Source organism: Coloeus monedula, assembly GCF_965178545.1.
Source record: "Coloeus monedula genome assembly, chromosome: 5".
Classification (NCBI taxonomy): domain Eukaryota; kingdom Metazoa; phylum Chordata; class Aves; order Passeriformes; family Corvidae; genus Coloeus; species Coloeus monedula.
The window spans coordinates 20490847-20516363 of NC_138785.1; the positions used below are offsets into that span (position 1 = coordinate 20490847).

At 43.0% G+C, this 25517-nt stretch overlaps 1 protein-coding gene across 1 annotated transcript in view; it reads right to left on the reverse strand.

The window, feature by feature from the left end:
* FAM13A (family with sequence similarity 13 member A) overlaps window positions 1-25517 on the reverse strand; it is a gene marked incomplete at its 5' end in the record, with an annotated part of 122084 nt that overhangs the window by 35841 nt on the left and 60726 nt on the right. Inside the window, 3 exons of the mRNA XM_082281222.1 lie at window positions 869-1048; window positions 2614-2658; window positions 12279-12320. Coding sequence (XP_082137348.1) covers window positions 869-1048; window positions 2614-2658; window positions 12279-12320 — 267 coding nt within the window. The remainder of the gene's footprint in view (window positions 1-868; window positions 1049-2613; window positions 2659-12278; window positions 12321-25517) is intronic.

The window sequence follows — 25517 nt, forward strand, 5'->3', positions numbered from 1 at the left end:
GGAGACTAGATGTTTGTTTTGGAACCAACTTCAAATCCTAGCAATCCAATACTACAGTGAGGCATAGACATTCTTTACAAGTACTAGTGCTGTGTTACAGGTAGACAGATGGGTAAGCACTGATTAGAGCGAAGTCTGTAGTTATAGTTTCTCAAATACAGCTATGCCTTGTGTAACAAGTTTGTTAAGGCTGTGGTGGTAACACAGTTGTACCACACAATATATGTCACAACTGAAGGAGTATGAATGGAAAAATAGGCATTATCTTTACTCTTTGACAGACATTTAATGAAACTCACCACTAAATCATGTTTAAATTTTGCATAATAGGTTGGATAAAAAAAAAAACTTAGATTCTGATTAATCAAAAGGAAGATTTTTCTAATTTCAGACAAACTCCCAAGTCTCTTCACTAAACCCAAACACAAGCTGTGCCTCCACACACAAAAAGAGGAACTTAATCTCATTTTTGAAGACATTCTGAATTCAGAAAAGCAGCTGAGCCCAATGTTTTTATCTAAAAAAAGTTACAGGCAGTGCAGCCAACTGCTTGGGAATTTCCACTAATGCAACAAATACGGTAAGTAACCAACTCCAAATACTGTAATTAAAAACTTGACTAGGGGGTATAACCCCCCTAGATTCTTATCATGCTTTGCCCCAGTCCATGATCTCTAGGAAACTCTGTATTTCCCAGCTCTAACTGATGCAATGGAGCTCTGCACAGGCACTGCAGTCTGCTCTGCACTTCCAACTCGAGGCAAAAGGTCAGTGCCTTCCATAACAGAATGTGGCATTGCCTTGATAGAAGACATGACTGGGGTAGACTTAAAATATACTTTCCAAAACAAAGAAATCAGGCTCATACATGTCTCTGTTTCTCCGGGCTTCCTCCTGCTCTTTGTGGTGTCGCCTCCTCTGCCTGGCAGACACATTAGAAGAGGCTGAAGATGTCCCCGATTCAGAGTCCTCTGAACTCTGGCCGCCTGAGCCATGAACATCAAAGAGATGCTGCTCCACGGCTGAGCGGATTGTCTTCTCTAAATACCTGTCAAGCCGAAAAATAAGGTCAATTGAGCTCAAAAACTTTGTGGAGCTCCCTCTCTGCAACAATAAATAAAACAAGGGTATCTGTGGGTTATATTTTCTTAGGATGGCAAAGCAGCACAAAATGTTCTAGCGCTATGACACAGGCAAAGAGCAAAGCCAGAATCTTCAGATATCCTCTGGTTCAATTCCTTCAGAATAGCTAAGCCTTCCCAATTAATACTGCTCTTTTTATTTCTAGGGATGTCTGAAATTTCAGTAAAACAGCTAATTTTACTTACTGCAGCTACAGACATTAGTCCCTAACTTTCATCCTCCACTTAAAAGTCCCTGCTCTGACAAAGCTGCATTTGATACCCAGCCATGCTGACAGTGGTCAAGTCTGTTGCGCAACACAAGCTCAGTAAGGCAAGAGATCACCTGCAAGAAGATGATTCACTGCTGTCTCACAGAGGGATGACAATATGCAAACAGTAGCTCACTACAAACTCCTACCATGCACTGCAACCAAGCATGGGTTTTGTTCGGAGTTCATGCTGTTCTCACACATTCTTGGGCCACATTCTTGTGTATCCACAGCCACCCCGATACTGCTGTGAGACCACCCTCACACCCACTGGCAGTGAAAGGGCTTCCACACAAGCCACCACAAAGGAGCCCCTGCAGTTGCACTGGTTAAAGATGTGCGGCTACTTGGACTTTCAACACAACCAAATCTTCATTTTGGTACTGCCATTCTCTTACAACATTCCCTTCCTTCCTTCATCAGAGGAAGCTTTTATGAAAAAACGAAATTTTTTTTTTCAAAGAGATTACATGGTAACACATTTCTGTATACACCCCCATCCTGTCTCTGTTTCTTGCAATGCTTTAAGCAGACTAGTTTTTCAAACGTGCATGTCCAAAGTCCACGTATAGCTTCTACTGTTTTTTCCATAATTAGAATGTTATTTCAGGATTTGCTGGTTAATTTTCAACTGAGTAGCTACAGTATGGGAACCTGTGCTTGGGCTGGCTTCTCCTTTACAAAAGCTGTGCTAAGCTGCTATACTTGAAAGCCTGCTGAGACTGCAGTTCCTGGAAAAGTCAGAAGACCCGAGCAACTGCAAAACCCCAGATGGTTTAACTAGGCAAGTATGTCTGTATTTCATTATTGACAAAGATCAGTTCTGCAAACCCATCAGCCACTGGGAATTTCCAGCTCCAGCAAAGCCAACCCATTTTAGCTCTGCTCCTCCCAGTTACAGCAGTAGGGTCAAGTCACGTCCTCTGCTGGGATGCAACAGGGAGCAAACAAGAGCAAGAGGATGATGCAGTGCAAAGAGCTTCTCGAAATATGCAAATTCTGCCTAAGCAAAACATCACAGGCACAGAGAGCAAAGAACTAAGGGCCTGAGAAGTTTTCAGAAGGAAGTGATTTATTTTCATTGCAGATGAATTGCTTTGGGAAACACTGCCAGCTTTTTGTTTATGTAAGAAAAACTCTTTAAGAGAAATCGAAGATTAACCAGTAATACTTTAAAAAGCTCCAAGAAAGATAGCTACAAAATTGTAAAAGACACTTACTCTCCTGTAGCAGGAACGTTGCTACTGACTTGTGATACGTGAGCACTGTATAAAAGAAAAAAGAGAAAAAAGTTAGATTTTATTATCAAAATAAGGTCTTAAAACCTCTTGCTCTTTGCTGTGCTGAGATTTAAAGGTCTGAGCTGTCTGAACAACAACTGCATACACGTGCCACAGGTTTTCTCCTTAAGGAATTTTCACTCCCACTGTGACGTGGCACATTTTGACAAGTCAATATCCTCAACAATTAATTTCCCCGTCATTTTCATGCATAGGCAAAAGTCTAACAGCAAGTATTTCAACCTCAACATGTTACAGATTTTTTGTTTTCTTCTGGGCTTTCTGCTGCTGATGTTTTAGCCTCAGCACAAAAGTCTTCGCCTTTTGAAGCTGACTTGAAAATGTATACACTTAATATTTAACTGCTCTCTCTGTTTAACTATTCTCTTTTTGAATATGCTCAGAGAACATACTCATATTCTTTGCTTCACATTTAAAAAAAATAAAATCGATGCACTCTCCTCTCCCTTTTACCTCAGTCTGTTATCAGGCTCAGGAAGAGCTGACACAAATGTAGGTGTTATCACTTGCTGTTCAAAGCCCTTCTGAACAAGCTGACCTGGCACAGGTGTCACTGCTTTCTTCCCTCTGCCAAGCTGAGTCCCATCCTGCCCCTTTTTCAGCTACTGACTCAGCTGACTCAGCCTTGCAGATAAGGTGACACTGCCTATTCATCCCTCCTGCAACCTGCCTTAAGTCAAATATGCTACAGGCCTAGGGGTTTCCTTTCAAATTATCCCTGTATCAGCAGAGTACAACTGGCAGATAAATCCCAGTAAAATGTGGTCAGGGTACAGGCTGGATGCAAGACGTGCTTCCTGCCAAAACAGCCATTCATCACTTTCAGTCTTTACCAGTTTATCTTAAATAGTTTCCTTGCAGAACCATCAACAGCTGATTTGCCTTCACTACCCAAAGGTTTCCTCTCTGCCTCCCTCGAATACTTTGCACTTCACTGTATGGGGCTAGAGCTATGCAAGAAGCTGCAGCACTCTCAGATAACCACTCTGTGGCTTTACCAGGTTTGAGCGTCACTTGGGCAGAAGGCAGGCAACAGAGTATGAGAAGGGTAAATGAGGGGCCACTACAGCTAATTTAACAAAACCAACGAATCAGTGTGACTCCAGTGCAGTGAGTTACAAACCCCACAACAGCCAGCTGCAAATTATATACTCGCAGTGTGCTTCAGGCTGAGCCAGTGTGTTCACCTGGGATCTAACCACACACGCATCCTTGCCAGTCCCAGCTTCACTCAGTGCTGCTCTCCAGTCACAGCACAGGCCACTGGAGTGGTGGCACACCAGGAAAGCAGTCACAGACTTGCCATTATGTCCCACATTACCTGCACAGGACCTGAGCAGTTGTGTCATTCAGGTAATTTCATGAAGACATACAAATAACTATTACTGTACCTATTATTACAGATAAAGTATCTGCATACAGGAAACAACATTGGCAAGATCACTCTCTTCCCACATCTAACATCTTGACTGTTAACTACAGGATGGCTTTGGAATTTGAAGTGCACATTTCAAGCACTCAGCTTGCTTTCCAGTTTGCTTACAGGAACTATGTGGCCTCTTCCCAGCCCAAAACTATTTTTTAAGACCTGGTCTCCCATGGCAGATGTATTAGCAAGTAAGGTGCTAGTGTGGTAGGCTAACCCACATTATAAGATACAATTCATGTGCTTGCTACAGCTCCTACACCCATGGGAGTAGGTTAATACTGTATCGCCTTTTTGTAATATTTACATGCACGCCAAACTGAGTGGGGTTGTCTTTCATATCACACTTCCCTGTTTTCATGCCAGTAAAGTGATAGTGCAGAGAAAGAAGGGATTGTTTGGATTTTAGCTTTTTAAAAGCATCCCTAGGATGTAGCTTTATCAACCAATAAAAATTTTTCAAACACCCCAGTACATTTTGTAGTTGTCTAATTCACAAACTGTGTGCTTTACTAACAGCAATTCAGTTTTAAGTACATTAACCCGAGTAATTTGTAATGACGTGTAACAATTAATTTACTGTATCTAGAAAGGCCCTATTCAGACAATACAGATTCTGTAAGAAAGACAGTAACATGGTGATTTTCAAACTACTGACAACTAACAAGGAAGTACATATACATTACATGCCAGCTGAGTGGATGACTACAAAATGAAGCTCTGACATTCCGATTTTACCGTACTGAATCCAAGTTTACCCTTAGCTCTGTGAAAACTTAGTGCCCTTTATCAGCCCCCCTCTCAATAAGACAGATTTTAAATCAGAGTTTTTCTAGATACACTAACTTCCCTTTAATTCCACTGCTGGTAACTTTTCTGGCTATTTCATTTTGAAGCTTTATTTGAATGCATTGCTAAATTACTTTACTTTCTCTCCACCAACCTTTCTTATACCGAGGAAGTTCACATCCAAAACAAATGGTGGAGGGGAGATAGTTACACAGTGGTTTTAGGATTTGAGCCTGCTGTGGGACAGAACAGGAAGTGCACGAGCACATTGGCAAACCCAGGCAGACACCGCCTTGTGAGGATTTCAGAGGCCAGAAAAGCAACCAGGCAGGCAGGGTGTATCCTGTGGGGTTTTCCAAACTTCTTGGGTGGCAGAAGTTGCTCTGCTGTTGGATTTATGCAGAGCAGGCAGGGCAAACCATGCCTAGAAGAGCCCTCTTGGCATGCCCGCCTGTGCAGGCAGCTGCCTTGCTCAGTACATCATCCGGACAATGGGAACTCATATTCTGCTTCAGTTAATTATTTTCTCCTCACATCTGCTCCATTTCACTGATACGTACGGTCAATTATCTCCACAGCTAGATTATCTTTATTAGATTATGCAGCTGCTGTTGCAGAGCATGCTGAGAAATACTGACTTTTGATAGAAATTAGAAATTGTCTCCTTGGGTGACAGAAGGCAGCAGGACATTCTCCCAGTGCTGGGGGACTTTTACTTCCAGAAAGCCAGCCAGAAAACCTGCATCAAGGCACACAACTGTATTAAGTGCTATGAACTTTTGAACTTGTTTCTTATGACCCTCATGGTTTTCCTTTTGGGAAGTCTGACCTCTAGCACTTCCCAGTTTTGTCTAACTTGTTTACCCAAGTCTTTTGTTCACTTTCAGAGGTGCTCCATCAGCTCTGGATAATGCCTTACTTCAGACATAAGGTAAACTCTTACTGCATGACCTCCTTTCTTCTGTTTCAGCCTCAAAGATGAGAAGGTGGTATTTTCCATCACCATTATATCTCACCTGCCCCCCTAACTAGTACTCTGTAAATTTAAAAGATGTGCACTAGAGTGAGAATTACCTAATGCAATGCCTGCACCTTGTTTGGTCTGCATTGGGCATCTTGTGAGAGCAGACAAATAACTGAGCTGGATATCGAAGCCCCTCCTCCTAATTTCTGTCATTCAAGCCACTACTGAGCAAAATATCTTAGCATCCAGGTAAAAAGAGCAAAGAAAAAAACATGAAACAGGGTAAACTAGCAAACTGACATACTGTCACAGTATTTTCCCAGACTGGGTTTTCTTTTATGAAGTAAATGAATTCCTGACAATGCTTAATGGCCTAACTCATAAACTATTCTTGCAATCTGGTACTAAAGACACTTGTTGCTGAGATGTATTTACAGTCCATCTGCTTTATTCAGGAAGCAAAGGTGGGTTTGGTTCCTGTTTTCAGGTTTTTAAAAGCCGAGCACAACAGTAAGAAAGCCTCAATAGATGCAAAAACTTTTCACCATCTTGCTATTCCAGCAAAGTTGAGGATGTTTATATGGCTTTGACATAACAGATGAGAAACTCCTGAAGTTCTCCCGAATATATTACTTCAATCCATGACCTATGAAGTTCCTATTCATATGTATTTATATGGTCTAAATGCTATCCACTCTCCACACTGTGACATGCAATACTGCAAACTCATGTGGGATCTATTTTAAGACGACTACTTTATTTGACACACTTTGACCAAAGAGAAGGGTTGTGATGGCATAGAAAATGTGAAAATAATGAGTTTAAAAATAAAAGGGGTGTGCTCTTACTTACTGCGATGTCCCATCACACAGAGGACACACTTTCATTATTTTCTCAGCACCTTCGCACTTTCACAAGCCCAGATCAAATTATCCTCCCTTTAAACGTGGTAAACTATTTTTTACACTACCTTGTTACTACACAGAAAACTAACCCCACAAAAAGCAACTTTCTTCAGGATTCCTAATGTTTTTCACTTGCACATCCTTTATGATGGATACACACTGACACCTACTGCTTGGAGCAGAGACAACCCTGCAGGGGATTCATAGAGGCCACATGATTCAGCTTGGTGAATTTGCATGGCTGTGTCTGTGCAGGCTCCTCTGCAGAGGAGGGAAATAATCCTCAGGGAGCCTCAGACCTGCACAGCAGCCAGGCACCCAGAGCAGGGGCACCCAGTGGCCTGGTGTTTCCTTTCAGCCAGTGCTGGTGTGAGGGACATGAGTGTGTATCACATAACATAATCATGATCTGCGATGGAGCCCAGCACTCCTGTGGATCTTAAGACCCCTTATAGCATGTGCCATGGAGGAAGAAGTGTCCAGTGGGAAGGTGGTCAAGCAAATTTCTGAGCAGGTGTGAAATCCAGAGCAAAGTTTTCCAGTTTCTTCAGAAAACTGACCTGAGAACAAACAGCATAAAACATCTTACCCAGTAAACCTCAGGCTAAGAACACCTGACCTGCATTATATAAAAAGAGTTGTCTCAAATAAGAACTGTTAAAAGGAGAAACAGTCAGCTGTACTGAATAATGCCCACAGGAATACTTCTAGGAAAAGATGCAGGCAAAACTGTCCAATGCCTTGCCCTGCACTCATGGGTATTTAATGCAATCCTTGGCACTGCTTGTGATGTCAGGTCTCATTGCAATTTCAGTTTAATGCTCTGCACGTTAACAAGGAAGCTCCACACTACAAAGCTTTTGCTTTTCTCCCCCGTAATATCAGTCTGGCTTATCTCAGGCTGTACCCATCAGGGAGCTCCTCTGAAAGCGTCTCATGACTAATGTCACATCTAATGCACACACCCCAGCATAAAGCATGCCTGAAGATTCCCTGCCTTCTGAAAACTCATGCACACGTGGAGTGCTGCTGCCAGATGCTGCTTCATTACCTGAAAGTGCCAAGTGTTTCTCAGTACTGATTACTCAATACAGCTGGCAGTCACAGTCTCACTGCAGAATTATGCAAGGAGCAGTACTGTGCACTTTTTAACAATCTCAACTCCCTTTGCCACAAGGTCTTGTTACAAAAGGTTTTGGAACGTAAACACCCTTCAGGCACGACTCCCTGAAACAACCACCTAGCAAGGCTTTTCTCTTCTTTGAACAGTATAGAAATCTTGCCTGGTACTGAACACAGCTGAGCCAACAAATTATCTAATCAAGGACTACAGAGAGGGAGAGGACAACCCTGGTCAGCAGTAGGTGAATGCAATCAAACCCCAGATCTCTCAAATTGGTCAAGCTGACCTCATCCTTATTATGCCCAATGAAAGAGGGCTCCAGCTACAAAATTTTCTGCCCAAATCTGTGCATAAACTATTTACACACATTCTCTCTCACATCAGTATTGTTATTTAGGATACACATCCTTCCCCCTCTGTCTAAAACTCAGGGGGAATATGTGTACCCTGGTTCACTTCTTATGGTAACTAGGACATCCATGCTCTTTTCTCCATCTTATAACATTTCTTTAATCATCTTCACAAACCTAAACCCATTGGAACACGAGTGACTTGAAACTGTGTAAGGCCACACCTGTCTCTTTTACAAGGGTATCCATACTCCTTCTAAGTATACTGAAAATACTCCCTTTATATATCCACTGGCACGTGATTACTTCAACTGGAGTATTTTCATCCCATGCCTCCCTTTCATCCCTCCATGAACAAGTATGTTCATGTCCTTTTTTTTCCCCTGGCATTTCCAAATGGGAGGAACTCCCCTTTCATGGTAAAGATTTTCATTATTAGACCTGAGGTAAATTACTTTATTACTTATGTTATTATTTTTTATAGTATTATCTTAAATTTGATGCTTATCTTTATAAATAAATAAAAATACCATATATATATATGACAGTGAAATATTTTTTATATATATATACACACACATCTTACTCTATATAATATCTCACTGTCATATGTTTTCTCCCAGAGAACACCCCCAACCCTTTCACCCCTGCTATAAGCTCAATTAAAGAACATGATTACATTTTAGTATGCTAGTGGCCATTAAGGAAAAGAAGTTCATGACACTTAAGGAGCTCCAGCAGCAAACCCATTCCTTTCCTACCAGCAATACCTAGGTCTCAGCCCCTCCCTACCCATTTTTAAGTTCTAGTACTCATGTCCACTCTTTCCATATAGATGGCATGATATAAAACATTTTGCTGACATCAGAGAGATTAGGTATACTCCTTCCTCTCTCTGGGAAATCTTTTAAAAAATAATGTGGTTGTACCGGTGTTACTGGTACGCTTTTTACAAATCCCTGTCACATTTTGTCTCATTTACTGCTTACTCTTGTACTGTTAAAGACTGTTTATTTCCTTACAAAGTAGCAGTGGTAATAAAGTCTTGACTTTCCCAATATCTAAAGAAAAAAAAAAAAAAACAACAAATCCCTAACCCTAAATCAGTGTCATTTTAAGAAACAGTGTATTTATTGGTGGCATTCTGACAGTTCTGACTTAAAAGTTAAGACCTTCAGCATTTGTCTTCTTGTTAAAAATAGCAACCAGGGAAATATCTCCATTGTTAGCTGACATGGTACAGCACTGAATAATCAAGTCTCTGATTTGATCCTACTAAAACTGATTTACAGAGGGTGTACTGGTTTTGGCTGGGGTAGAGTTGATTTTCTTCCCAGGGGCTGGTATGGGGCTGTGTTTTGGATTTGTGCTGAGCACAGGATTGATAACATAGAGATGTTTTTGTTATTGCTGAGCAGGGCTCACACAGAGCCAAGGCCTTTTCTGGTTTTTGTACTGGCAGGGAATTTAGGGGTGCATGGGAGGTTGAGAGGAGACACAGCCAGGCCAGGTGACCCAAACTGATCAAAGGGCTATTCCAGACCATAGGGCATCATGCTCAGTATATAGAGCAGGGGGAAGATGGAGGAAGGGGGAACATTTGGAGTGATGGCATCTGTCTTCCCAAGCCACCATTACATGTGACAGGGCCCTGCTTTCTGGAGATGGCTGAACCTGCCTGCCCATGGGAAGCACTGAATTAATTCCCTGTTCTGCTTTGCTTGTGTGCATGGATCTTTCCTATTAACCTGTCTTTATCTCAACCCATGAGTCTTCCAGATGTTACCATTCCAGTTCACAACCAAATCCCGCTGGTGGGGGAGTGAGAAAAGCAGCTGGTTGCTGGCTGGGGTTAAACCACGACAGAGGGACACAATGTTCCTTCCGTCTGGCAAAAGCCAAGTATTATGCAGTGTTTGGAAGCTAAAGAGCTCTTGTTCCCACTTACTTAACTTGTTGTATAATTATCTATATGGAACTACTGCATAAACACAGCAGTGACTGCTCTGTACCCAAACATTCATGATTTACTTGAAGGATTTCTTGAACAGTATTTCAAACTATGTAAGTGTGGCTGGTAGCAACAGAAATAGATTTGACCATCAGACAGCTAAAGCAGACGGTCTCCCCTTCCTTGCCCATGGTGTGAAATGCTATTCCTACATATGTCATGCACAGCCTCTGGGGAAACAATCAGAACATTCAAAGTTACGCAGAGAAAACTGGCCACCCACTCCAGTTCCCAGTTGTTGAAGCACCAGGAACTGCCCAGCCAGCACCAGCTCTCCTGCCAAATTAACTGCACCTGGCAACTGACCTCAGGAGGACACATTTCTGATGTGTTATAAACAGAAGCAAGACCTACAAGCTGTTCCCTTTATTTACAAGTAACTGTATCCCAGCAATGTTACAAAAGACAAGAGCTTGGCATGAAGCCTGTACCTCAAGGTGTGCTGCTCCCTTTACTCCTACCAGCCATTTCTACAATTCCTATCTATGTGTTTCTTCCTGACTGTTCCCTTCCTATCTGCAAGACAGATTCCCATGGAAATCCATCCCTTCATTTCAGTGGACACACTCATTCTCTGTTCTCCCCCCAATACGTCTACATCTCTATTTAAGATGTTCAAACTTGTTCTCTTCCTCTCAGAAATGTCCTTTGGTATCAGTTTTCTCAGGTCCATTCCTTGCTCCCCATCTCCTTGGTGATCTTGACAAGGTCAGCCAAAGAGAATCTCCTTCATGTATCATTTTTCTATAATCCAGGAAAGGGCTTGGAAGGACAGTTTTGAGCAGTAAGACAGATGGAAATGTAATGAAAGCCTAAAATCATTTGAAGGTCACATTTAGCCAGAAAGAAAAACAAAGGGGCGGACGATTTTTAATGCAAAGACAGAATGAAGAATTAAACTCGGGAAAATTTGAGACAGGGGAACATACGTATGCAGCTACAAAACAATCTCCTGAAGGAAAAGGCAGAATCTCCTTGGACAATCTGGAGCTTTTGAGGCACAGACTGGGCAACATCTGCACAAATACATTACAGGGAGTGATGGTACATCAACAGGAAGGCTGACAGGATCATGCAACCAGGCTAGTCCATGAACAATTCCCTGACACACTTTCTGCGCCGTATGCATTAACTGCACTCTTTCTGTGCTTCATGTTAGAAAAATTCTTTAAGAAAAAAACCAAGCTACAAAGATAAACAGGAATATATGCCAGATATTAACACATTCAGACATCACTGTAAGAATTCCAATTATCACTGTTCTCACATAAAGCACCACTGGGATTTCTTTTTATTTGTTTAAACTCTGCAGAGATCAAAGAACCCAATTATAATATCTGGCCCTTCCCTCTCTGCGGCCCTTCATTGTTAATTGCTCTGGCTCCTGTTCTTCCACTAAGTAAAAATGAAAGCATTGGAACTGAGCCTGCTACTGAAGCAAGCAGAGCAAACTTTCACTGATGTCAACAGAATGAGACCCCTTTAAAAGCAGTGACTTTGCCCTCCAGTTGGCAAAACAAGAAACAATTTGTTCGAATGCAGCATGAGCACCATTCCCTCCAGTGAGGCTTGTTGGGTACTTAAGCACTCTCCTGCTTTTCTAGGCTGCAGCAGGGAAACAGTTGCTGGATGGGCTGCTGACTCACCATCTGGTTCCTGGTTTCTTTCTGAGCAGCACATGCTGCCAGTTCCTCAAATCCTGTAGCAAAAATCTCTCCTGTGCCTGCAGATAAGCTACTCAGGCGTCTAAGCTACGTAACAAACCAAAGGAAAGAGGAAATCCATGTCCATCTTGTAATAAAGACGTTAAACCCTGGGCCTCCTCTCCAAAGACAGAAGCAACAGAGATGGTACCTACAAAGACTCATCCCACTAACTGTGCAACAATTACAAATGTAAAACTAATCCTCACTTTGATTACAGTCTGTTCAGAACCTCTGAACCCCTCCCCACATTTAATTCCAATAACAAGGCAATCCCACACAGAAAAATAAATGAAAACAGCCGAGTAAATACCTCACATAGAAGGGTGACATGGGCCGCTCATCTTCTTGGGAGCTAAAAACAAAACATATTTTGTAAGTTAGTATGCAGACCTGTCTTGTATTTGCAGCTCAAGATACTCACTCTTAAAAAGCAGAGATAATAAAAGTGATATTGCACCCGTTGCAGAGGTAACACTTAAGTCTATTTTATCCTCTAGCTGACGCATGGAAGAAAGCTTTAAGTTACTTTCCTTAAGTCCTGGCAATCCAACTCGTTTCTCAATGTCCACAAATGTGGCGTAACAGATCTTCTGCTAGACAGCCAGGAGTCATTCTGACTCTGCAACAGTGCTAAGGCTATTCCCATAGCAACAATAAAGCATTTTGCCAGGAAAACCAAGAGAGTCCTTTGCTGTCTGCTGTTCCAGAATTAAACAATCTGCCTATTAAAGCCAAATTTGACAAAAACCACAAATGACATCTTGAGTAACCAAAGAAACGGCCACGGCCATAGGTGCATGCATGAGGCCACCTATTCCCCACTTTTATTGCTCCTGTGGAAAGTTTATTTGAATGAAATTTCTCTTGGTTTGAGACCAGGGATTGCCACTGGCTGGCATGGAGGTCTCATGACAAAATGTTTTGTTGTGTTTTAGTTGTGCACTGTCCTGGCCCCAACATAACTACCTGGTAAGTGACTGACCAGCCCTGATCCAGCTCATTGTGCCTGTGCTGGCTCAAGGGTAAGAATGAGCTGGGACACAGAATCACACATTATCTCTTGAATTTTGAAGGATTTTATTTATTGGCTTATAAAAGCTGCTCTAAGCACTCGATAAAAGGGAAAGGAACATCTCTGTAGGATTTGCAGCTAGGAAATCAAGTACTCCAGGTACCTTCTGCAGCTTCCATTGGAGCCAGCATGAAGCTCCCTCAGCAAGATGAGCTGAAACTGGCCTGCAGCCAGGTAAGCACCCTGCCCTCACACTGTACAGAGCCAGAAGAAGATTTAACCATGGCTTATTTCCAACCCAGCCAATGTTATAACTGATGCACAAATATGAACACCAAACCCACTGGGGGGGCCAGAGCATGAGGGAGGAGGCAGGATACAAGGGAGTCAAAAAGGCAGACAGACAGATAAGCAAGCCAGTGCTCCAGAGAAAAAATAACAGGGATTCGACCCCCCCAGCTAGAATATGGAAAGATTCATAAATAGACATATATAGAAGAGACCTTAAAGCACATTCTGATTTGAAGGTAATACCAAATACCACGAACCGGAAGGAAGAGAAACTGCCTTTGAAATCGGTGTGGTCTGCCAAAACTTCATCACCTCTGTAAGGCAACAGTGACTGGACAGCTTTCAGCAGCTCCCCAAGAAAAATGGAGTACAGCTGCTACTGGGAACTTTGCTGCCACTTCTACAAGCCTGTCTTCAGTAGCCTGCACAAGCTGCAGTTCCCAGAGCTGCTGCTGCTGCCAGAGCCAAGCAGGACAAAGAGCAGTGCACAGTGGGAGGAGAGCACCTGCCCGTGAACAGAGGCTAACAGCACCTGAAGTGTCTTTGTGAGAAACTGCTACAGCTTTGAGACTGCCTAGAAAAAGTTGACAGAAACACAGAAATGCCCATTACTGCCTTTCCCTGAAGACAACCTGCAACAAAGGCATGGGTAAGAACCTCTGCCAGGTAGGGCTCCCTCCCCTGATGGCATGCAGTCTCCCAGCCTGCATGCATGCTATCACTTTATTTAGCACTTACAGAATTTATACTTTTTTTAAGTGTAAAGAAAGTACTTTAAATCACAAAGCTGCTGGTGAAGTTTTTTGCTATGTTCAGTTCACTGCATTAATAGCTGTACTTGTAATCTCAGTGCAAACAAGTCCAAGTAGTGGACAGAAAACATGAAAAATCTTTTCTCACGTAAATGAAAGTTCACAGTGCCATCAAGATTTCTCTGCATCAATGCAACTTCAAATGACAAAACCAAATGCTGCTTTATGTACAAGTGGCAGCTGCCAAAGCCACACCAAACATGCTTTCTTTTCATCATAAATGCCCCTCCTTATTGCAAGGTTTGTAATTAACTTCCAAATCAAAGAAGCACAATCATACTGAAAAAGTCCAAATAATCTTTTACATTTATGCTCCCAATATTTGTTTTGGCAGAGCAGATGGAAAAGTAGTATTCAGCCAGGACTTTGAATCCTCTTGCATTTTCTTCCCTTTCTTCCACAGCAACTGCAACTGGATGCTTCTTAAGGTCTAGCAAGTTTTCTAATTGTACAAAAATTTATCCACCCATACAAAGGAACTGAGGAAAAACAAATTATTTTAAGCCCATCAGCTGGGAATGGCAGAGAAAGAAGCTCTTACAGAAGTCAGAAGAAACCAAATATCAGTTTCATTTAGATCACCAAGTGTCAAGATTTCACATGGTTGGTAATAATTGTAGCTGTGAAAAGCCTCTCTTACTCAATAGTGGTTCATACTTTTACACATGCAGCAAATGAGCAGTAGCTGAATCTGGGATGAAGACCTCCAGGCTAACTAGTATGAAATCCAGACTTTTGAGAAAACCATAAAAATCTTCTAAATTTCTACCTTGTCCGGCAAAGAACTTATCCATTAGACAAACAGGCTTAGCAGTAAAATAAGTTTTGGGGCTTTTTTGTTTGGTTGGGTTTTTGTATCCCCAAAGTTTTCTCAAGCTTTACATATGCTTTATGTCCAGAAGGCACTAAAAGGATGAAATAACTTTTAAAAAACCCAGTTATTTATTCAACTACCACTGATTACCTGGTCAAGCAAGTGAGTGCAAAATACAGCAGTCTCTTTTTTCTCAGGCATATAAATAGCTCCCCTAAGTCAAGGGATTAAACAGAAATTAATCATGTCCATGAAATACTTGGGAGATTACCTGACAGCTTCCTTCTTGCTAAAAACCAAAACAAACACCAGCCAAACTAGAAAAAGTCAAACCAAAACCAACCAAAAAAAAAATACAGCAAATCAAACTTGTTCTGTTTATTTCAGAGCTAAAGAAGTAGTATTATGTATGTTTGTGACCACCACTGAGCTAATAAAAAGTACGTCAGACTGGAAGGAACACCAGTTTAGCCCACCAGTTAGTTTAACACATCTTGGGATTTTCAAGCACATCCTTTCTGTCCCTGAAGAAGGAAACAGGAAAGCCTGGGTGAAGTCTAACTGTTAAACAATAAATTCCCGTTACAGAAGGAGAGTTATCCATTTTTTGCCTCCCTCTTTTGCAACAGGAATGTTACAGGCAACCATTCACCCCTGACATTCTTGAACAGGCAATCATAGTCTTCCCTTTTTTCTGACATCTCATAGAACCATAGAATCGCTGAGAGTGAAAAAGACCTCTCAGATCAAGTCCAACCTTTAAATCATCTCACCCTTCAGGCAGAATAAGGGAGCTGCTGAGCCTGTTGTAGAACACCCATTTAGATGGAAAATTGCCAATTTACGAGCATAAGGAATACCCCTGTCTCAACCCTCTCCTCGCCAGCCTGAGCTCGCTCCCACTGCAGGTCAGAGAGTGGCTCAGGGTCCTTCCTCCTTGTTTTACCTGCACTTAATTATCAGCAGTTCTTCTGTCTAAGCTTCCTGGCACTGGAACCTCCATTACAAAGCTACTGCTGCTTTCCTACTCTGCATTTCTTTTCAAAACATAAATGGGACATTTAGTTGATGAAACAAAAAATACTCTAGATTTTGGCTTCAGGGTTCTTTTTGTGGTTTTTTTTTTTTTGTTGTTGTTGTTGTTGTTTTGTTTCTTGGGGGTTTTTTGTGTTTTTTTTTTATTGGTATTGTTTGGTTGGTTTTTTTTTTACAATTACAGAAATGTACTTTGACTCATGGGTCAACATTTTGCACTGGAGATGAAGGGCCTAGACACTGTCAGGGTCTTGCTGCTCAGCCAAGGTCATGTTTTCCTAATGCCTTGCCATAGGCTCTGTTTGTTCTGACCTCAAATGTTAGATAAGGGAATGGCTTGCTTTCTATTCTACCACAGAAATTCTCGACTTCAAAAGAAATTTAATTGGTTTTTAGTGAGAACACTTTTTTAATGCAAAGCAATAGCTGCTTTTATTTTTAATGCAATCAAACAAAACGGCATTGAGAAATTCAGTGGCAGCAAACTACTAATGATATCAAAAGTTAATGCAGGTTTTGGAGGGAGGAGAAGGAAGGCTAAGCTTGGGCGACTTCTTAAGACTTCAAACTTATCTCCCTCTTGTTTTCTTCTCATCATTCAGAACACTTATGCCTCCTTGGATTAAAAGACATACAATTTTTGCAACTACAGAGGATTTTAACAATATTGCTTATTTATTTATTATGCCATTCAACACCAACAACACTAAAAACAGCTTCAAGGGAACACTGATTTTGAGACCACAGTAGTGCTTTTTGCTGAAAGTCTCATCTTATTCACAAATTTTTCAGCACTTCTTCACCCACCCAAGTCATTTCCCCATAAAAGTTATTTCGATGTTGCAAAAAATGCAAGATTGAAACAGCTCATGAAAATTTATTGCATACTTATTTTCTCAGTAGAGCTATTTACTCCTAGCTTGTGCTTCGCAGCAGTGGGTAAAAGGCAATGTTTTCGCAAATGAGAAATAGCAGGCAACACAAGCTTTTGCCTTCAAATAAATCCTTCAAAATAAGCTTCCTTCAAATAAATACTGAGGTACATTATGCAAAAGAAGAAAGAATAATACCATCCTTGATACAAGAGTAACCATAAATTAAATCTAACATCATAACAGTGTGGTGATACAATGGTCATCATTACAGTCAGGACCTACCATCAATCTTTGAGCAATGCCACCCTTGCTCTATATCCTTAAACAGAGGGGAAGGAGGGAATGCCATACATGCACTGTTTAAAAAACAAATGCTTAACAGCTATTTTCCTGTGAGAATTATTTCCATGCCAACATTTCATTTTCCCTGAAGAGCAACTTTAGTAAGTCAAAACCATAACATGTTGTTTCAGATATTTATATCTAGTCTTCACAATAGTTGTGCCTATACCCAACCACACCTACCACTGAAACTTAAGTAAGCTACTCAGCAAATGAGCCACATACCAAAATCCAAAGCTGACAACCCAGCTTCTTTATTCTGAACTCACCTATTCTGCAAAAGTATCATACAATTGCAAAATATCTCCAATTACTTGGATGGGGGTGAACTGCTATTGGTTTAAATATTAAACTCCAAAAGATCCCACCATCTTCCCCAAAGCTGTTTCTTCAGCAGTGTTTTTCCTAAAGATCTCTCAACTAAATTACACTGCATAGGCATCTATCCATAAGCACAACTGCACAGGCTGTGCGTGAGGCGGCACTGAGACTGAAGCATGCTACCTGAACAGGAAAAAATGTACACTGAAGGTGTTTTGCACATCTCCTCCTACTTCAAAGCAACATCAGAGATCAGGGAGGTATAGGCTTTCCCATGGCAAGCTGAATTGAGCAGAACTTCTTGCTGATTAAGTGCCACTGTGAGTTATAAGCAGATTTTCCATTTATATTAACATAACTGAATATCCTGGAGCCCTTGACAGCATAATTTTGTATAATTATTTTCTGCTTACTATCCTCCTAGATTGAAAATATGTTTATCTTTTAGAAAATGACGTCAATGTTAAATAGCTCACTTTTGTTGTTTCACTTCTTAAGCTAGTTGGGTCTTATTATGAAAGATGGGGCAGTCTTTCCTTTTACTTGTGGTTTGGCAGTAGTCCTCACTAGGATAAAACTAGAAAATGGCTCAGAAAGAGGCAGAATGAATGTACCAGCCAAAGTCTCACCTCTTCTCAGAATTTAACAGTGAAGTTGCATAACACACAGATACCTGTTGCATTATAATGGTGAAGAACTGTTACTAGGTAACCAGCGATTTCAGTTACAGGATTGTTTGTTAAAAGCTTGCACACTTCAAATAAAGGTATCTGAGAGGCCAGTTTTTAGGTAAATACTCATATTTTCCTGCTTAATCAGGTGGACACCCCAGAGACAAACACAAAAGAAAATTTCCACACCAATTTTTTCTTTTAGTCAGAGCCTTCCATGCCCAGTGGTACTGAGGAAGAGCTTCCACAGGCTCCTACACTCATGTCACAGCTGTGACAAGACAGGGTACCCAGCTGTGGGTCAAATCTGAGTTTGGAAGACGAAAAATTCACATAGCATTTTCCAAAAAGCTATGACTTGAGGAAGATGAGAACCACAGGTTTGAATTCCTCTTCATTCTTCCACCAGAAAAAAAACCCACCAAATTCTCTCCACTCTCAGAGAGCATACTTCACTTCACATCCATATTCCAGAACATACTTCATAAGGGCTTGTCAAGTACTCCCAGCACTTTAGATAGAAAGCGATAGCGAAGTCCAAAAGATCAGACTTATTTACAATACAACTTTACACAGACAAATGTTCACAAATGTGATAAAGAGAACACAGCAGCCACCCAAAAAAAAAAAAAAAAAAAGAAAAGTGTGGTGGAATACAAATGGTGTTCTCATGCTAAACTGCTGGGTATTTGTGAAAGACCCCAAACAAACCAACCAGTAAGGTAAATCAAACAATCCTGATAACTGCAAGTGAGGCTGCGCATGCAGACCACTGCTGCTGTACAGGTTAGAAACAAATCAGTCACCTTCCCTGCTGCAATCATATACACTTGCTAAAAATATTTCTGATGGCTTCACTCTTCCACTACCTTGACTTGTTAAGCAACAGAGGCCAGCTATCACAAACAAGGCCCAAGCATGTACCTGCCTTTCTTATCTCCTACAGAAACTGGTAGATATGATTGGCAAAGGCAGCCCTCTGGCTTTGCACAGCTGTTGTTAAATCTGCAATAGACTGAGCTGGAATACATGAATTCAAACATGCATTAACAGCATTAGTAACGCTCTAACTAGGAAGCTAGGATACCAAAGTAAGCTAATGCTGTTCTGAAAAGATGGTGGCCTAATGGCAATAGAAGAGACAATTACTGGTGGATAAGCTGTTGGAAAATCAGTAATGCAATCCATGTGACATTCACCGGTGCCTTCTGCAGCACTTGGGCAATATAGTGCCTACTGCAGTGAGGGTACAACACATTTGGCCTTCCACCTCTTCCCATGCAATGAAACATAACCCTGACATCCCCACTGTCACTCCTTCACAGCAGGTCACCATACCCCATCCCATGCCATTCCACAAATATCTATGTATAGAATGATAACATATAGTACATATGGCTCTGTGCAAGCACAGTATATGATTTTCTGGGAGACAGACTCACAGCTCACACATATCTTGATTGATACAGAGCCCTTCTCCCTCTCCCAAGTTTTACACACCAGCTACACATTTGGATTGCTTCAGCATAGGAGGGTTTCCATGGCAGGCACAGCATGGCCAGCCTTGTGGCCCCAAAGAGCACGGAGCAGGGCACCTCCAGGAGATGGGCAAGAGGGAGTTCACTCACCCAGAAAGGGAACCAAGTGTGGTTACTGCAGGCAGCTCATTCCGTTTCTTGAGAGAGAAAGACAGATTCTTTCAGCTTGGCATGTGTCCTAAATCACAGCACCTAAAGTGTGCCCCATCTCTGATCTAAACCCAATAACAGGAACCATACACTGCAATTTGTCCATGCCCTCAGCTGGAACAGCAACATCAGCCTGTCCACCCCACAGGAACCACAAAGTGTTATCCACGCTGGTACTAGCCAATACTAGAGGTAAAACCTTTCCCAAAGCTGACAAAAAAATGCTCAAAACCAGCAAAACTCTTCCCAAAGGGAGGAGACAACATTATACAGGGAAGAACAGAAAATAAAGGTGCAACCTGGAGAATGCCACTGTTAAGGGATCTGGCAATCTGTGCCAAAGAAAATTAGATGCTAAAAAGTACAGTATACGCAGACTAAAAATAGATCAAGGACATGGAAAAGGAGCCAGAATTTAGTGAATTATTTTAACTGAAAAACTCAAAACAATTCTGTACCATGCTTAAGGCTTAATGGAGTTTGAAGAAAATTCCTCACTTTTGAAGTGCTGACTGCATCTCTAACTGATCGAGACTTAGTCCTTGCAACAACAACAAAGAGTCTAATCAGAGCCAGCCTGCGAAACCTATCTTCCCCTGGGTGAAGAGTCAAGAGCATAATAACAACCACTTGTTCCGACTGCTGGTAGGACAGTCAGATCCTTGGGAACATAGAAAGGTTAAAAATATTATGTGAGACTGGTCCTTCAAATAGAAATGATGCACCATGACCACTTCTTTAAGACATTCAAACCATATTTCTGTTTCTCTGCAGTCATCAACATGGAACCCCACGACTGCATTAATGCCAAAGAGACTTTCTCCACATCTACCTGCAGAGGACCCTGCACTTTACCAAGACAGTAACAGTTTGGGCAGCAATTTTAGTTACTATTTTATGGTGTTCAAGGAAGCAGCAACTCTGCAGCTTCTGCTGAAACAGCACCACCACAGTGCTGAAATGGCACAGTAAATTTTCTATTTACTCTTTTATAGATTACAGAAAAATTGATATTCAGGCCATTCAAATACTACTAGGGGAGATAAGGACCGCTTAATTTTGAGAACTGAATGAGAGGTAAAAATAAAAAAAAAAAAGAATTTGATGACCCAGTGAAAGGGATGTTTACATTCCTCCCCGCAGTGGGTCTGTGCCCTGCCATTTCAGCACCTTGACTGCAGCTGTCCCTGCCACAGTGTGCCGGGAGCACATGCCAGCACAGGTACTTGCTCACAGCTGGTGCTGAAGGGAGGTGTGCGTCGGCACCCTGGAAACACCCAGCCCTTTTCCTCCCAAAACTAAACCTGCCGCCCATGCTGCGGCAGGCTGGCTGTGTGAGCTGACAGCCGGAGGTGGGCTGTGCGCAGGGGCAGCTCCCGCACCGCAGCACAGCCCCGCCGCGGGCAGCCGCCGCAGGGCTCGGGTTCGCCCGGGCGCACGGAGCCGGCGGAGCCCCCGCGCTGTCCGGGCTCCCGGTACACCTCAGAGCTGCTCCCACCCCTCACGGAGAGCGCTGTGTGGATTTCGGGGCGCTACATCGAGACCCCTCTCCGCCCCAGGAAGCAAAAGATCCCCCTACCCCCGGAGACCCGCTAAGAACCCGACTTGTTGCACTGCCCCAGTGCCGGGGCGGGAATCCCACTCCCGGACGGGTATCCCACTCCCGGGCGGGTATCCCCGCTTCCAGGCGGGGCCGGAGTCCCGGCTCCCCCGTGCCGGGCAGCCCGGCAGAAGCCTGCGCTGGATCCCGGGCCTGCCCCGGCCGGACACGTACCTCTGCAGGGGCATCACCTCGCACGCCATGCTGGCCATCGAGCCGCTGCCCGCCCGGCCGCCCGCCGCGCCTCTCGCCGCGCCCGCAGCGCCGCCAGCGTTTCGCCGCGGGGAGCGCCCGGCCCCGGGGAGGGGCGAAGGGGCCGCCGGGCCCGGGTTGGCGGCTGACGACGGCCCGCCCCAGCGCCCAGAGCGCCGGCCCGGCCCCACAGCTGCGACACCCGCCCCGGCCCCTCTCCCTGCTCGCCCCACCGGGCTTGGCAGGAACGGGTTAACCAAAAGCGGCTTCTGATGTCCTCTTGGTTCTGGGCCTGCAAGAGATGCTACAAGCTGAGCTCTAATGGCTACAGGACACCTTTGAACAGAAAGACCCCACAAGGTCTTCTGTATCCCTTTCAGTAACCCACCGCCCTTCTTCCTAAACTTGCTCAGGGTGCAATGTAGTGTCTCCCGAGCTCCCTCCCCACGGCCGCAGCGGCGCCGGCTCCGCGCCGGGAGGGGCAGGCGCGGTGCCCCGGGCAGGGGGTTCGCCGTGCACCCACACCCCGCACCGCTCCACGACACCTTCGCCGGGCTGCTCTGGCTCTGCCCTCACACCTTCACCGTGTCCAGTAGGGCTGGCACAACCTCTTAACTTGATCCCTTCCTGTTGCAGTAGATCCTACTGCGGTTTGAAAGGTTTGTGCTGTAGTTGGCCACCCAATTCTGACCGACTGCAAAGAAAACTCTTCTTAATATTTGAACTGAAGAGACAACTGCATAGCCCAACTCATGTTCCCAGTGGGCTATCCTCAAGCACTCCTGCTTCTACATCTGTGGCTACTGACCAAATACTGCTCTGAAACAACAAATCACACCATTTTATTGGGTAGAAGTTTGGGGCTGGAAGAGCAGCAGCAAAAAAACCCCACACAAGGGGTGTGCCACTTGCCAGGACACAGCAGCCTTGGAAAATGAACAGCACAAAATCCACTAAGGTCTTGCACTGAAACATTTAATGGCTACTGAAGGAGCATACCCAAGGTTTTACTTGGCTCCTCTGCCCAGACGGCCTGAGGAATGGCTTTCCATTTCCCCCAGCATTGGACAGAAACACTTCTGCTGCTGCCCTGCCTGTGAACGATGTTATCACGCTGCATAGTTCGTGTGATGGGGAAGGGGATGATCCTAATCTGATAAAGGGGCCTAAGAGAATGGAACCTTTCAACACTTTAGGTGGTACAAACATAATGGCACATATCAATCTTCAAAAATTCAAGTCAGTATTAAAAGTACCACCCGGTTCAACCCCAGTGAGGGCTACTGCTGACTTGGAAGAAAGCTGTAGCAGGAGCATAGTACCCGTTTAAGACTTCCTTAGAGATGTAGGTCACGCAAACTAGACATGAACCACATCAGCTTTCTGGAGAAGCAGCCGACACTCTCAGGTTAGCAGAGGCTATCAGACATTTCGCAGGGATGCCCAACAGATCTGATCTTTTGTCAGCAGGAGGCAGGGGCGTTTTCTGTTGAAATCAAGAGCAGTGGGCAGCTGCAGCCTCACAAAGCAGTGGCATGGAGTAGAGGCATGGGGGTCAATTGAGACATGGCTTCGCTTCAGTACCCTGAACTGTCTAATATCTGCTGTCAGCCGGCTGACTGGAAGAAGTGCATTAGTAATGCTTCTGCCCATTGCCTCAGCACAAGCCTGTTCTGCTGTGACAGTCACGCCAGGCACAGCACAGGGCCCCTTTTTAGGAAAGTCAGCAATGCTGATAAGGCACTCTGCCATCATGGATCTGGGCTGCTCTTATCTGTGGCAATTAAATGAGTATCTTGATGACTTCCTATTAAATTAAATGCACTATATGTACTCATAAGCAACTAAAATTATGAGAGAAAGATTTTACTCTGATACATAAAATTACTTCAGTATAAAACAAAAGCACCTTGTACCGTTTCACAATTCAACAATAAATCAAATTGTCTTTTCCTGGCCAGTCCTTTTTTATACACACACAATTATTCATAGTTTATTACACTTCTATAAACTGAGTGTTACCATCAGGATGCCGTTAAAAAAAATTAATTTTCCACATTTAACTACGGACCCATCCATGTGGGCAAGGAGTCAGGGTTCTCCAGAGCAGCTTGCTGTATAAACAGAAGTGGGATAACTCAAATAGCTGCTGTACTATGAATTTATACACTAGCTGTTGTCATAACTTCCATGGGACTTGCTTGTATAAATAAGCTTAAAAGTACTAAGCTCCTTGACAAAGAATTCATTAACACAACAACCTGTAACAACCAGAAAGATTAATTTATGGATTAGCATCAATGAAGAAGGTTAGCTCGTGGCATCATGCTAAAATCAACCAGATGCCAACAGTAAAGTTGCAGGGCTCCCTGTGCCATCAACACCTTCAGATCCACCTTTTGTTTCTGTTCTCTTCTTTTGCAATCTCCTCAATGGGTATCAGTTTTCTCCTTTGCATCCTCATATGTCTCTTTTAACATTGCCAAAACCATCACAACTAAGAAGTACAAGAGCTCATGTTTCCCTGCACCCACTGGCATGCAACTTCAACAACTGTTGAAAGAAAGGTGACCAAAGTTGAAAAAATTCTCGTTGGTTGTTGCTAGCACTGCTGGTTTCCCTAAGTTTTAACTATTTCGAGAGCAGCTGCAGACACTGCAACAAAAGATTGTAACACTGGAGAAATGTCAGAGTGAAATTTTAGAAACTCCTTTCAGGGACTGTGGCCAACCATTGGTAAGAGTGGTAGTACAGGATGAAGGTCACCTTAGTTCAGCTCACACAGTCTCAATGGGCCTTTTGAATCTCTCAACTGCTAAACAAGAACACAAATCTTAATTCTTCACCTCTCCTGTTCATGGGCATGGACCACAAGTGATTTATTTGTGGCACAAAGCAGGCACACAAAAGGTGCCAGAAAACTGCAGTCTTATCTCCAAACAATTCCACTTCCTTCACACATGTTTACGCTCAAACCAACTTGCTACTTGACAGAGGCAGGAATTCCTACCCTCCCCCTGCCCTCTTACAATCTTTTTTAACTTGCGTAACTCAAGCTGGGCTATCACACATAAAACCTGGAATTATACAACATTGTATTTTGGATTTTCTTGTACTTGTTGAATTTGTTCTCCCATGTTAAACATGGAAGACAAAACCTCTTCTGCAAGTTTCATATAGTTCGTGCATTCCTATTTCTCAGAAAGGCCAAACTCATCTGTTGGCAGCAACAATGCACCACAGAAGCCCTTTATGGTACCACCAACCATAGAAACAGAGGATGAGGAAAAACCCTCTCTCAGGACAGGCACAGCATCCTCTCCACCGACTGCACACTCCCAAGTGTATTGTAAATACTTCAGGAAAATAGACAGCAAATAACAATAAAAATGATAAAGTCCCTTGAAATACCAACACATACTGCCACACTTCAGCACCTGCACCAAGGCAACACCTGTGTTCAAACTATTTGATTTGCAAATTTCTTACTGAGTTTCAACAAAGGAAAAAAAACACAGGCTGGAACTAAATATGAATAATCACTTTTCTTCAGCAAAGTTTAAAGAACAACCGCACGTTTGGAAAGGAAGTCTCCTGTCAATCATCATTACAGAGTGCTGTCTCTTCTTTCTTTCCTTTTCATACTTTGCTGCCAAGTAATTTTCTCAGCATATAAAGCAAGAAGAGAAGAGGATCTGTGAGCAGCACCAGAGGATACAAGATATGTGATCTAAATAATGGATTTTGTGAGGATGTGGTTGTGTCTGCCTCCTGAAAAGCAGTTATCCCTTGCTTCACTGCACAGTCATACACAAATCAGATACTATTAAAAAAAAAAGGAAAAAAAAAAGGAAAAAAAAAAGGTGATCTTGACTAGACTGACAAAATCTAAGGGC